This window comes from Ovis aries, chromosome 6 (genome assembly GCF_016772045.2).
Source record: "Ovis aries strain OAR_USU_Benz2616 breed Rambouillet chromosome 6, ARS-UI_Ramb_v3.0, whole genome shotgun sequence".
Classification (NCBI taxonomy): Eukaryota; Metazoa; Chordata; class Mammalia; order Artiodactyla; family Bovidae; genus Ovis; species Ovis aries.
In genome coordinates, this window is record NC_056059.1 from 96581876 (window position 1) to 96597325 (window position 15450).

At 39.0% G+C, this 15450-nt stretch overlaps 1 protein-coding gene across 8 annotated transcripts in view; it reads right to left on the bottom strand.

Annotated features, from left to right (window-relative positions):
• Positions 1-210: 210 nt before the first annotated feature.
• The window catches only part of PRKG2 (protein kinase cGMP-dependent 2), a 128518-nt gene continuing 113278 nt past the window's right edge, over positions 211-15450 (bottom strand). For 7 of the 8 annotated variants that reach the window (XM_060417653.1, XM_060417654.1, XM_060417655.1 and 4 more), the window contains 2 exons: positions 6903-6969; positions 1617-4627 (listed from right to left, as the gene is read on the bottom strand). In XM_060417653.1, coding sequence (XP_060273636.1) covers positions 4532-4627; positions 6903-6969 — 163 coding nt within the window. In that variant the 3' untranslated portion in view covers positions 1617-4531. Of the gene's footprint in view, positions 1153-1616; positions 4628-6902; positions 6970-15450 lie in introns of those variants that run through there. The other variant, XM_042251548.2, reaches the window with a different exon arrangement.

The following is a 15450-nucleotide window of genomic DNA, read 5'->3' on the forward strand; positions in this document are numbered from 1 at the left end:
TTTGTGCATGTAGCTTTTGCCTAATGGAGTGGATCATGAATTCACACATAGGAAACTCACCAAGTTTTTAAAGAAAATATATCAGCTTGGAGTAAAGAAAGAGAGACAAATTGAAAAAAGCATCTCTACCATCAAACATGTAGTCAGAAAACAGGCTAAGAAGTCTGCTCAGTGGCAAATACTAGCCATATCTTACAGAAAAAAAAAAAAAAAAAGGTGGGGGGCGGGAAACTCAGGGGCAAAACCAAGATTCTACAAGGTGGAGCCAAAAGCTATGGCAAACAGCTCACAGGGAGTGGGACTGAGCCCTAAGCAGTGAAATGGTAACCTGCATCAGACTAAATTTCAGAATTCTATGGAAGGCTTTGTGCCTCTAATTTTCTCCCTCTTGGAATGCAAGGATCTGTTGTGGTTATCATTTGGTTGTCTCACCATTCAGTGCTGTGAGTGTGAGAATAGATGTCTTATTAACTTAGGTCACAGGCATTTTGACCTGAAAGAATATATCCAAGGAATCACATCTGATGTGTCTTCATCCACACCTGAATGGGACTTAGATGACAAGATCCCAGACCTTGAGTTTGAGTCTGATATTATGAGATGATCTTTTTACAGAGCGAGGGAATGAATTTATTTTGCACAAGGTAGTAATATAAGTAGTCTGTGGCCAGACAGTGGGTTGTGGTGGTTTTAAAACTTTCTTGCAAATTCTTTGAAACTCTCATTAAGAAATGGAGCCTCTGTTCCCTCCCCACAAATCAGGTGGGCTTGTGCTTCCACCTGTAGAATATGGCAGAAGTGATGAGGTGTGACTCCAGTGCTGGTTCATAAAATTTAGTGGTGCTTCTCCTTGTTGACTGGAACTCTTGCTCTCAAAGGCACACAAAAGGAGTCTGACTACTCTAATGACGTCATAACATGAGGAATTCAAACCATGTGGAGGATGTGCGTAGGCATGCTGGACAGCAGTCCTAGTCTTTGAGTAGTCCCAGCTCAGGCTCCAGACACGAGTGAACAAGGCTTCAGGTAATTACAGCTCTCAGCCACTGAGTCACCCCAGTCTTTGAATCTTTCCACCTGATGTCCCAGATACTGTGGTGCAGAGACAAGCCATCTTTGTCACGTGCTGTCCAAATTCCTGACCCACCGAATCTAGAAGAAGAATCCAAGCAACTAAGAGGTGAGTGAGTGGAAGTCACTCAGTCATGTCCAACTCTTTGAGACCCCATAGACTGTAGCCTGCCAGGCTCCTCTGTCCATGGAATTCTCCAGACCAGAATTCTGGAGTGGGTGGCCATTCCCCTCTCCAGGGGATGTTCCCAACCCAGGGACTGAACACAGGTCTCCCACATTGCAGGTGGATTCTTTACTGTCTGAGCCACCAGGGAAGCTCAACTAAGAAGTTGTGGGTGAATTTGTTATATTGTTATAGCAACTGGAACTAAGCCATGAAAAACCATCACAGCTAAACTGAAAATGAAAGGTATATTTGAGTCCAATATTTAGCTTTCAAGGCAGTTAATAATCAGTGTTTTTATAATTATTTTAGAATCTTGTGTGAATGAAATAATGATGTAAATACTCCTAGTATAATACTTGGCAATAAAGAACAAGAGTTTATTATTATACCAAAAGATATATATGCATATATTTATTTCCAAATGGTTATTATCAATGACCTACAAGTAATAATATTCTGGCCCAATGTTCCAAAACTTTACATGTACCACCCCTAAGTTATAGATGAATAAATATATGGTTTGTTATCCAAGGTCACACATATCTAGGAAGAGCAGGAATTCAAACTCATAGTATTTTACTCCAAATCTTTTCCTTTTCATCACAACATTCTCCTCACCCCAGATATTTTAATATTTAGAGAAAATAGGAAATTACCATTGTGAAAAGCTGACCCCACAGAGAAGAGGCTCAAGAATGAAAAATCAACTTTGTACCCAGAAAAGACAGATTAAGAATGATTTAATGATTAGGAATATGAAGGATCTGTGTATAGGGGAATAATTTTCTATATTTTCTAAGAATACCTATATTTATAAAAAGTTAAAATTTAGAAACTTAGGTGAGCAGTGAGCTCTTAATAAGCACTTCATTTTGGTGAGGATTAACTCTTCATATGCACTAAACCTTAACCATCTTTACTTCATGATTTAAAAGAAAAAGAAAAGATTGACATTGTATTTAATTGATACAGTTATGCATACAGATACCAATGATACACAGAGTTCAGGACTAAATGGTTATTAAGGCCCCTTTAATTCTAACAGAGATAGTAACAGTACTTTCCATCTATGCAGCATTGATTATTTCATTGAAATTGGTAAAGGACTCTCTATCTATCAACTTACTCCCCGAAACAGTCCCCTAAAGTAGGCATTATTTTCCTGTGCCTTTTTCTACAAGTGAGAAAGCTAGTACTCAAAAAAGTGAAGTCATTTTCCCACGGTCATCCAGCTACAAAACAGAATTGGGATTGTATTATGGTTAGATTTCTCATTTTTTCATCTTTATAAAGTACTCTAAAGGAAACCCAATAAAATCACATATGGAGATTATATAATGACATGGCCAGTCATAGCCAAAGTAAACTTGTAGTACTCTAAGTTAGTTTTTATTTGTATATATGTAAGTTGTTTTTGAATTACAACTACTGATCACCTTTGAGAATACGATTGCTAATATAACTGTACAGTTCTAATATTAACCTAATACATGAATTTCCTACATTTATAAGTGGGTAATTGAAAAATATATACATGGAAAAACATACAGTGCTTACAAACCAAATGCAAATAAAACTCTTTAAAAAATCTTAGAAATTCATTAAGCGGGTTACATCGATCCTATTAAAAATGCTTCATCTATGTACAACTTTAAAAATACTACTCCAGGAAACAAAAATTCTTTGGTTCAGCAAAAAGATTCTAAATGTGGAAATATAATCTGTTAAGGATGCACCTTCTTGGGTGGGGCCTGACTCATCTGTTTCAACACTTCAGAAAGCAGATAACTGATTCTCCGAATGCTGAAAATATGGGTGGAGTGTGGGTAGAGGTTGCTTTTCCTATAGAACATCAGCATATGGAAATATAACCAGGAGCTTGAATAATGCAGAGGCTTCATTAATGGAACTTTTTAATGCAGAAGAAACGTTATTTTTACTCTGCTAGATCAGAAAGGTGGGAAGTCGGCTCCTTATCCATTTGGAAAGGAGGGTGAGAGAATAATCATGATTGATACATAAAAACATTCTACTAGCAAAGTTCTTAGGCACTGGCATCCAACACTATTGAAACAAATCTACCCATCATTTGGAAGACTACGGAGGAGACAGGAGGGGACTTGATGTCGGGTGTCCTTGTTACTGGACATTACTTCTTGAGCGGCTGGCCTGCCTTAAATATCTAAAATTATAAATAGTCCCATGACTCACACAACTTTTTAAAAAATTATTAATGCAACAGTGATTTTGGTTTGCATCAATATTTGCCAATGGGATTTTCATTAAAAATTAACTGTGTTTATTCTGTACTCTTGGTTTATTAATAGCAACAGTCACAGAACTGGTCAAAATATCTCAGAGTCTCAAAGAGTCAACATTTTGACCTTTTGGAAGTTTTTCTCCTCCACAGGTAAGGGGAAGGAAAAGCCTTCACAATCTAGTTTCTGCATGTTTTCTAAGTTGATTGTGAAAATATTTAATATGTAAGATAAAACTTTTCCAAAGACCCCTCAATTAACCACACGTTACAACCACCTCTCACAAGACTTTTGCAAAGTCTCTGAGGTACCACAGCTGGTCACAGGAAAATAAAAAATATTTTTTGCTTTGTTTATTTTTTCTAAGTTCTCCAATACAATATAATTACCTGGAAGGAAGAATTAACTCATTTATGTTAGGAAGTGGTACCAAGGACTAATATTCAAATTTGCCTTTCCCCAGACTACTTTCAGAAGCATATTAATTTATTTCTAGGTTGAATGCGGGTGAAAACCAAGAATTGCTATTGACTACCAAGTTTCCTGCAAACCCCAATTTCAAGATGCCATGATGCTTATGTGAGATTGTTGGGAAAGGGAAATTTTCCAAAATTAACCCTTGTTCTTCTTTCTATTTGAATGACTTAGTTGCTCAAGGACAAGACATTTTTTAAACCTTACTAGGACTTAAATGAGACAAGAATGATAAGGACAGAGCAATAGATTTCAGAGAAGATAATGTCCCTTTAACAAAAATGGTTCTGACTTCGAAGAGGGGACTAAGACAGCCTTCAACATTTGAGAAAAACAAAGAATGGAACACATGAATAATTCACAGCATCTAAAGGAGACGTTATAATTCAGAACCACCTCTGCACCCACTCTCTCCCACCCCCAGATTATGGGCAGGGATTTCGTTTCTCTAATGGTCTTCCAAAAGATAGTGTCAAACTCCAAGGAGAAATGATCAGTGTTGGATTGCTAGGACTTCTAGTCCTCTTGATTCTGTAGGCAGTGATCATCTTTCCTTCTCTCAGAAGTCTTTATCCCAGCCTGACAGCTCATCTGGAGGTACCCCCCTTTCAGGAGGATACTTGTCAAAGTAGCTGTGATCTGTGGGTCCACTGAGCTAGTAGAGAAAAGATGAAACCAAAGGTGAGAACACATGGGAATGCTCCCTGTATCTGAACACTGATTTTATACTGCAGCCACTTGTAAGGTACGCATAAGGAAAAGACGACCAGTTACCAGTTTTGAATCACACTCTCAACCTCATGAGATCTCCCCTTTAGAACAAATGGATTGGATTCCAGAATTACCTTTGATAGGAGCTACCTGGCCTGAGAAGTTATTTCTGAAAGAAAAGGTGAAAAAATGGTATCTATTTTTCAAACTGGAAAACATTTTAAAAGGAAATATTTTTTCTTTAAAAATGGGTCAGAATCCTTCTTCCACTTTGTATGTTTCTCACCAATCGAAATTTTATATGGCTAATTGACACATATAAAGTCTCCAGAAGTTCAAACAATGGGAAAATTTTAAATGTTTGTTTTGAATGACTTTGTTGAAAGAATTAAATGACTCTGGTGTTCAGTTACTCTGGAAATCAAGTGGTTTCCAATTTTTAGTCTTCAAACAATTTTCATTAGTATCTAATTGAATTATCAGCTGGTAGATAATTGAAAATACTATTTATAATCCATCATAATGAGTTTTGGAGAGACAAGGAGACTACTCAGGTGTTCAAAGTGACATTTTATTACAAAACCTTCCACTCTCATTTACTTATTTACGTGAACACAACTCTTAGCACGTTCATCTATTGGACTGGCCAAAAAGTTCATTTGGGTTTTTCTGGAAGATGGTATGGAAAAACCTAAATGAACTTTTTGACCAACCCAATATATAAAGAGATGGTGATGGACAGGGAGGCCTGGTGTGCTACGATTCATGGGGACGCAAAGAGCCGGACATGACTGAGCGACTGAACTGAACTGAACTGAATATATAAAAATAATTTTTAAGAGAAATAGAACTGATGTGGAATCCGGTTCCACTTTTTCATAAATAATATTTATCTTCAAGTACATTTAATAATTTCTTTTCAAAGCATTTTGTTTAATAATTACTTTAAAATTTATAATGTATTTATATTGTTTGATACTGCATCTTACAAAAATGTAATTGTAACTGAATTCAGAAGAAATATCTGTGCTGCCAACAAAATCTTTACTCTCACAAAAGTTTTAAATTAAAAAAAATTAAAATTTAAAGTTTTTAAAGGATGAGCAATAAAAGGCTTTCCAGCATAAAAATCTTTTACATTAGGATAAAATTTTACAGGGAAAATCTAATGGAAATATGGAGATATATGGAGGCATTCAGAGAGAAAAAGGAATGATATAATATTTCTGTCTGTATTTTAAAATTATTTTAAAAATAATTATTTATGTCCAAAAAACAACATTCGGGGACTGAGTACTGGAAATGTAGCTAGTTGTAATTAAGATGTGATGAGAAGTGGAAAATCCACTTGAGATTTTTGAAAATTAAGAAAGATCTCATTAATATTCTATGTTGGTTACAATTTGAAATGTAACATGTAAAGGGTTCCCTGGTGCTACCAAGGGCTTCTCTGTGGCTCAGCTGGTAAAGAATTTGCCCACAATGTGGAAGACCTGGGTTCAATCCCCAGGTTGGGAAGATCCCCTGGATACGGGAATGGCTACCCACTCCAGTATTCTAGCCTGGAGAATTCCATGGACTGTATAGTCCATGGGGTCACAGAGAGTCAGACATGACTGAGAGATTTTCACTTTCATTTTCACATGTGGAAATAATAATCCTTAATGTAGTAAAATAATTAAAACTAATTTCATCTATTTCTTTTAACCCTTTTAAATATGGCTACTGGAAGATTTTAAATTGCATATAGGTTCATATTATATTTCTAGAACCATATTTCAGCCTGACCAACACTGATGACCTTGGGACTTAGGAATGAAAGTGTCACTCAGTCGTGTCCGACTCTTTTTGACTCCATGGACTATACAGCCCACCAGCCTCCTCTGTTCACGGAATTCTCCAGGCAAGAATATTGGAGTGAGTAGCCATTCCCTTCTCCAGGAGATCTTCCTGACCCAGAATCCAGCCTGGTCTCCTTCATTACTTAGATTCACATGTAATGCATTCCTAAGAGTTGAGCTAACGTCCATTAACGGGTAATAGAATCATATTTGCATAGAATCACAATTGCAAAGACATTTTTACTTAAATTTAAAAACTCAAAATTTTTAACATGCATTACACACATACACTCGAGTGTGCACACATGATCACACACTTAAATCTGTTTACAAAAACACCTAGAAAAAAAATCAAGAGAGTGACATCAGCTACCATACCTCTCTTTGTAAAGGTGATGGAAGATTTCGTGCTTTCAGTCCCTCCCAATTAAAACCATTTAACCACCTGAGAAATGAGAAAAAGCACAGAGGAATATTACTGATCTGATACACTATTAGCATGTCATGTTATCTGTCAACCCATTCTGTTGCCTGCTTCCTGCCTGCAACGGTGTAGCTGCAAGTAATCAGAGAGAAATACTCACTGTGCCCACAGACACACACACACACACACACACACACACACACACATCTGTGTATCTCACATTACATCCATGCCCACTACCTTCCAGGGAGGGGGCTTTAGTGTCTCCAGCAGTCAGTCTGGATCTCTCTGTTTTTCCACTCATTGCCACACTCTTTTAGACTCATAATCCATTCTTTGTCCTCTCTCCTCAAACTTTCAGAACCTCCTCTCCATCCTCACTCCCAAATGATAGCCTGGCTTCCTATTTCACGAAGAAAATTGGAGCAAAAAAAGGAACTCCTACAATTTTTGACCAGCGTAATGCTACATGCAAGTTCAGGAGCTAAGTCATGTCTGACTCTTTGTGACCCAAGGACTGTAGCCTGCCAGGCTTCCTCTGTCCATGAGATGTTTCAGGCAAGAATACTGGAGTGGGTTGCCATTTCCTTCTCCTATGTACCTGCCTATGTACCCACATCTGTGTGCTTCCCTTCTCTCCTGTGCCATGAATGCATTGCCTTTGCTTCCAGTTGAGGTCAGCTCCTCTAGACATTCTCTATTCAAACATGCTCCTTAAAATCTTACCTCTCCTGAATTTTCTCTGCTGGTGCATTCAGATCACTGTGGAAACAATGAAATTCTTGCAACCACAAAGCACTCTCCCTTCACCTGAACTTTTCTCCAACTCTCACTCCAGTTCTCTCTTCTCATTGGAAGAAAACTTGAAAGAGTAACCTAATCACTGTATCAACTGCACACAAAAAAAACACTGCTGCCTGCTCATGCCAAAGAATGCTCAAACTACCGCACAATTGCACTCATCTCACACGCTAGTTAAGTAATGCTCAAAATTCTCCAACCCACACTTCAGCAATACGTGAACTGTGAACTTCCAGATGTTCAAGCTGGATTTAGAAAAGGCAGAGGAACCAGAGATCAAATTGCCAACATCCGCTGGATCATGGAAAAAGCAAGAGAGTTCCAGAAAAACATCTATTTCTGCTTTATTGACTATGCCAAAGCCTTTGACTGTGTGGATCACAACAAACCATGGACAATTCTGAAAGAGATGGGAATACCAGACCATCTGACCTGCCTCTTGAGAAACCTGTATGCAGGTCAGGAAGCAACAGTTAGAACTGGACATGGAACAACAGACTGGTTCCAAATAGGAAAAAGAGTATGTCAAGGCTGTATATTTTCACCCTGCTTATTTAACTTATATGCAGAGTACATCATGAGAAATGCTGGACTGGAAGAAGCACAAGCTGGAATCCAGATTGCTGGGAGAAATATCAATAACCTCAGATATGCAGATGACACCACCCTTATGGCAGAAAGTGAAGAGGAACTAAAGAGCCTCTTGATGAAAGTGAAAGAAGAGAGTGAAAAAGTTGGCTTAAGCTCAACATTCAGAAAACGAAGATCATGGCATCCGGTCCCATCACTTCATGGGAAATAGATGGGGAAACAGTGAAAACAGTGGCTGACTTTATTTTTCTGGGTTCTAAAATCACTACAGATGGTGACTGCAGCCATGAAATTAAAAGACGCTTACTCCTTGGAAGAAAAGTTATGACCAACCTAGATAGCATATTAGAAAGCAGAGATATCACTTTGTCAACAAAGGTCCATCTAGTCATGGATATGGTTTTTCCCGTAGTCATGTATGGATGTGACAGTTGGACTATAAAGAAAGCTGAGCACTGAAGAAACTGTGGTGTTGGAGAAGACTCTTGAGAGTCACTTGGACTGCAAGGAGATCCAACCAGTCCATCCTAAAGGAGATCAGTCCTGGGTGTTCATTGGAAGGACTGATGTTGAAGCTGAAACTCCAATACTTTGGCTACCTGATGCAAAGAGCTGATTCATTTGAAAAGACCCTGATGCTGGGAGGGATTGAGGGCAGGAGGAAAAGGGGACAACAGAAGATGAGCCAGATGGCATCACTGGCTTAATGGACATGGGTTTGGGTGGACTCTTGGAGTTGGTGATGGACAGGGAGGCCTGGCATGCTGCAGTTCATGCGGTCTCAAAGAGTCGGACATGACTGAGCGAATGAACTGAACTGAACTGATTCCAGTAAACACTGAATGTTGCCTGCACTGAAGCCATTAGCCACTGTAGCCACCTGGCAAGCAATTTGGGGTGGAGAAAAACCTAACACTGGCACTAGATAGTTAAGATATATACCAAAATAATAATGTCAAGAAGATGCCCAGACTCTTGCATCTTCTCATATACAGAAAAGCAGTAAAATCGTTGACTTGTGATGTCTTTTATCTGTGATTAGCAGTAAATGTTTTTTCTCTCTTTTTTTAAATTGAAGTATAGTTGCTGTACAGTATTATATGTTACAGATGTATAATACAGTGACTGACAATTTTAAAAGGTTATACTCCATTTATAGTTATTACAAAATCGGCTATATTTCCTGTGTTGTACAATATATCTTTGTAGCTTGTTATTTACCTAATACCTAATAGTTTGTAGGTAAACTCTTCCTCCTCTACCCTTAGATTGCCCCACCCTGTTTTAGCAGTAATCTTCTCATGTCCTACTACACGCTTTTTTCTTAAGCAAAAACTCCTATATATCCCAGCTCCTCCCTTACCTCTCTGGAGCAGTTTCTCAGAGATAGCTGAGAGGCTACCTCCCAGGCTATCGTCCTCAGTAAGGTCTTTAAATAAAACCTAACTTGCAACTTTTAGGTTGTGTGTTTTGCTTCAGTCGACACTATCCATTTTATCCTGGGCATACTTCAGTCAGATTTCACCCTCTCCACTCCATGAAATTGCCTTGATTCTCAGTTTTAACCTCGCTGCCAGCAGCATTTGCCACAGCTTATCACTCACATTTACCCATCACTCACACTTACTCATCACTCACACTTACTCAAACACTTCCTTTGCTTGGCTCCAGAAACATACTCTTGTTCTGGCTTTCTTCTTACCTTCCTGAATACTTTTTCTCCTTTTCCACTGCTATTTCCATATGAAGTTGTTGCGCTCTGGAGCTCAGTCATTGGACCTGTTCATTTTTCAACTACCCTCACTTTGTAGGTAATCTCATTCAGTCTTATGGCTTTAAATAGCATGTATGAACTGATTACTCTCAAATTTCTATTTCCATTCAAGATCTCCCCACCCCATTGTTTTATAGGCTGATATCCATAACTGCCATTCACTATCACCCCAAAGAATATCTAATGGGTATCTAGCAACAATCAGGTTCACATTGAAGCTCCAAATTTTCCTCAATAAATTTGTCTCAACTCTTCCAGTTGTTCAAACCAAAAACTTTGGAGTTATCCTTTCTCTCACATCCTGTCTCAGTTCATGGGCAAATTTAGTCAGCATTATCTTCAAAATACATTTGTATTCAGAACCCTACAAATACTCAATATCTCCATTCTACCAGCATGCACCAAGCCATTAGTATTTCTTGCCTGTATTATTACAATCACCTCCTAACAGGTCCTCTGACCTTCCCAGGTCACTCAGGGGTAAAAGAATCCCCCTGCCAATGCAGGAGACTCAAGAGATGTGGGTTCAACCCCTGGATGAGGAAGAATCCCTAGACTAGGAAATGGTAATCCCCTCCAGTATTCTTGCCTGGAGAAGCCCATGGAGAGAGGAGCCTGGAGGGCTACAGTCCATGGGGTTACAAAGAGATGCACACACCTGAGCGCATGCATGCATGCAAACAGGTCCTTCTACTTTTGTCCATGCGAAACAATCCAGCAGCAAAGGCAATCATTGAAAATGTAAGTCAGGTCACATCATGCCTTTGTTCAAAGCTGTCCAATGCTTTCAGTTTCACTCAGTGTAAAAGGCAAAGTCTTCACCATGTCTTTACTATAACCCATTGACTTACAAAATCATCCTTTCAGCCACCACCCTTCCCCCACCTTACCACTGTCCTACTTTTCTCTTTCTTTCTGTTTTGCACCTGTGTCTCCTCAACATTCTTCCAACAAGCTAGGGATGCTCCCAATTCAAGGCCTTTGCACGTAAGCCCCTGTAAGTGAATGAGTCTTTCCCCAGATTTCCACGTGATTTGCTCCCTCAACAGTATCACATATTTTCTCAAAGGTCATTTCTTAGAGAAGCCTTCTTTGGGAGACCCGGGTTCAATCCCTGGGTCAGGAAGATCCCCTGGAGAAGGCAATGGCAACCCACTCCAGTAGTCATGCCTGAAAAATTCTGTGGATGGGGAAGCCTGGTGGGCTACAGTCCATAGGGTGGCAAAGAGTTGGACACAACTGAGTGACTTCACTTCCTTTCATTTTCTTTTACCATCCAGTCTAACATGGCAAACCTTCCCCATGCCTCGCACCCCTACCCTCCCCACCACACATTATATCCCATCCTTTCCTATTTTCTCTCCTTGTACTTGACACTCTCTAATATCTCTACTATGCACTTTATGTAGTTAAAATATCTTCTTTATTTTCTTTCTCCCCAACTAGAATCCAAGCTCCATGATGGCAAGAATGCAAGCTCATTTCCAAAGAAGTGTCACTAACACTTGGAACAGTGCATGCTAAGTTGCTTCAGTTGTGTCTAACTTTTTTGCAACCCTGTGGATGACAGCCTGCCAGGCTCCTCTGTCCATGGGATTCTCCAGGCAAGAAAACTGGAGTGGATTGCCATTTCCTTCTCCAGGGGATCTTTCCAACCAAGGGATCAAACCTGCATCTCTTATGTCTCCTGCACTGGCAGGTGGGTTCTTTATACCACTAGGGCCACCTGGGAAGCCCACTTGGAACAAAACAGGGGCTCAAATAAATGTCTGTTGAATAACTTAATGAGTCTACAACAAGAGGACACATTCACACAGGATCTCTAACTATCATTCTTACAACATCACATTGCCATATTGTGATGCTCTTGATGAAATGTATCTAGAAAGCTCCAAGAGAAAAACTATCTCACAATTATCTGTAATGGGATGAAGCTAAAGGCCAGATGAAGTCCTTTCATTTATTGCTTCCAAATCATTAATCTAAAAGGACTGATATGGTCTTTAGGATACATATCAGGCTTGGTGAGCTGGAGATTCAACACCAGAAATGAGGAGAGCTTACTTCTCTCAGACAGAAAAAAAAATGTACTCTGTCTCTCAGAATATTATGAAGCACATGGAGTAATACTGTTTTATATAATACTGATCTTTTCTGTTGGGACACTGAAGTCACTTTAGTCAGTCAAGAAAAATGTACATACTGCTATATACTTATTAATAAAATGGATAACCAACAAGGACCTACTGTATAGCACAGGGAACTCTGCTCAATGTTATGTGGCAGCCTGGATGGGAGGTGGTTTGGGGGGAGAATGGACACATGAATATGTATGGCTGAGTCCCTTCCCTGTTCACTGAAACTATCACATCATTGTTAATCGGCTATACCCTCAATACAAAATAAAAACTTCAAAAAAGAAAAAAAAAAAAGAAAGAAAGAAAAGAAAAAGTACCAGCCCAGGGCTGGCACCAGTCTAGTGCGGAAAGTCAATTTGGTCCCAGGAATCAGAAACAACAAAGACCCTGCTTTTAAGATATCTTTATTTTGGTAGGAGGTGACAAGCAAACAAACAAGTAAGTACTACAAATACTTACATTAGTTTCATATACTAATAAGTAATAGAGAATAAAGAGAAAACATAAGAGAATAAAATGGTAGAGGTTGACTGGGATGAGGATGGGTTGGGAGGTACTGCTTTTTAGCCAGAGTGATGTCTGAAGAAGTAATATCTGAGTTAAAGCCATAATGAAGAGAATGGAGAAGCCATGGATAGATTCATGTCAATGGCTTTCTAAATGGAAGAAAGTGATGAAATGAGCAGAAGTGTAGTGAATGGAGGGAAAACTAGAAAAACATATCATGTCTGAGAACCAGTCAGAGGCCAGATCCTGTAGGGTCTTGCAGAACATAAAAAGGCATCAATTCTGGTTTCCTCGGTGTGTATGCCCAGAAGTGGGATTGCTGGGTCATAAGGTAGTTCTATTTGCAATTTTTAAGGAATCTCCACACTGTTCTCCATAGTGGCTGTACTAGTTTGCATTCCCACCAACAGTGTAGGAGGGTTCCCTTTTTCTCCACACCCTCTCCAGCATTTATTGCTTGCAGATTTTTGGATCGCAGCCATTCTGACTGGTGTGAAGTGGTACCTCATTGTGGTTTTGATTTGCATTTCTCTAATAATGAGTGATGTTGAGCATCTTTTCATGTGTTTGTTAGCCATCCGTATGTCTTCTTTGGAGAAATGTCTATTTAGTTCTAACATGTATACTATCATGTGAATTGAATCGCCAGTCTATGTCTGACGCAGGATGCAGCATGCTTGGGGCTGGTGCATGGGGATGACCCAGAAAGATGTTATGGGGAGGGAGGTGGGAGGGGGTTCATGTTTGGGAATGCATGTAAGAATTAAAGATTTTAAAATTTAAAAAAATAAAAAAAATTAAAAAAAAAAAAAAGGCATCAAGATTTTATGCTTAGGGGAAAACCAGTACAAAGTTAGAAGGAACTGATGTGATCTAAGCATGTTAAGACAATTACGGCTGCTATGTGAAGAATATCCACGGCAGGGGTGCAATGGGAGGGTGGTAGGAGGTGGGAGAAGGCAGGCTGGGAGATTGTATAAGACCGTCACATTCTTCTGTCTGTCTACTGGACCTGCAGTTACGTTTTTCTACCTTTTTCAATCTCTTTCCACTCTTGGAACTGGTTTGGGGGTCACTCCGTGACTGGATCTCCCATCCTAAGTCTAAGCTTAGCAAAAGAAAAAATACTAAAAACAGAGGGCAGGCTCTGGTACATTCCATTTTAGATGCCATGCCATTCTTCACTCAAAGCGCCATTTTTGCCTGAGCTGCTGAGTCTTTAAGCAAAGAGTGAGAGTCAGACAGCGGTGCTAGCTGTATGACTTCCCCTGTCCTTGCTGCAAAACCGCAGAAGTCTTCTGCTTGATCCACCCATCAGCTTCTTTGTACAGACTGAGGCTCCATTTTTAGGGATTTCTGGGCACACAGTTCTGTGGGTTCTTTTCTTTTACCACCGAAGTCTGCCACAATTCCTTTTCACATATTTTACAATGCTCTCTACCCAGAACCTACTCCATAAATATTAATAAAAATCATTACTGTTACTCCACTGAATCAAAGAGCCTGTGCATTTCTTGTTGAGTACTTGTTACAATTTGACTTATGGCAATATTTACTTAACATGAGTGGTTATTCACTTAACACTTGGCCTTTTTGACACTAACCACATTTTAAGTAATCCAAGTGCCAGCATGCACTCGTGTGTGAAAAATATTCACTAAAGAAATATTAGCAGCAACTGCACATAAATTGCTTCTTCATTTTTAGAAGACTTGTAGCTATTCTTGAGAGTAAAATTCTAGAGACTTGAAATATTAAAGGTAACATTATGAGACTGGAAACAAATTACTCCTGGGCCTAGCAGGAAAGATTTAATTGTACCCTACAAATATATTATCCCTCTTTTCAGACAGACATGATTGGTACCTAGTTAATAAGTTAACTCACAAAAAGGAGAGAGAGGAACTATATTTTTAGGAAAGACAATTTATCACAGACTGGACAAACATTTAACAATAGAACATGTTTAACTGTATTGTTTTAAAAAACAAAATTGAAGTAAACAGCTTTCTAAGAAAAAAAAATATTTTACCTTAGAGAGGAGCTGGAAAATCTGACAGCAAATTTTAGAAAATTTTTTTGTTCTATTTCTTTATTTAGGCAGCAATGTATGGCATGTGGGGATCTTAGTTACCTGGCCAGGGATTGAACATGTGCTCCCTGCATTGGAAGCATGGAGTCTTAACCACTGGACCTCCAGGGAAGCCCAGAAAGAATGTTTTCTCAAAAAAAAAAAAAAATCCAGAATATCCTGGGTAGAGAAGCTATATATGCCTTGGAGACTTATAGAAGGTTCTAGAACACTCCTATTTGAAAGCAGAGAGATCTGTTTTTCAGCCCCACATGCCCCAGCTTTGTATCTTAAGAATCACTATAAAAATAAGATGAAATAATGGTTTTAAGCTCCCTGTGCTCACCAGAAGGCACTGTGTAAATTTGCTGCATCTTATTAGTGAACTCTGCCCTACACACGGATGCTTCAGCTACTTGGCAAAGAGCACCGTCTGTTAAAAAGCATGGGCAAATTAATCCCTGTGGGGAAGGGAATTCAAAATTCTTCATTACCACACTAAAGTGAGAAAGTCCTTTAGCATCAATTTGCATGTGCATAAAATTCCAATTTGACAGTTACATTTAAATGAGCCTCAGGTAAATGAGAAGCAAGAGATAAAACTGGAACCTGTTAACAAT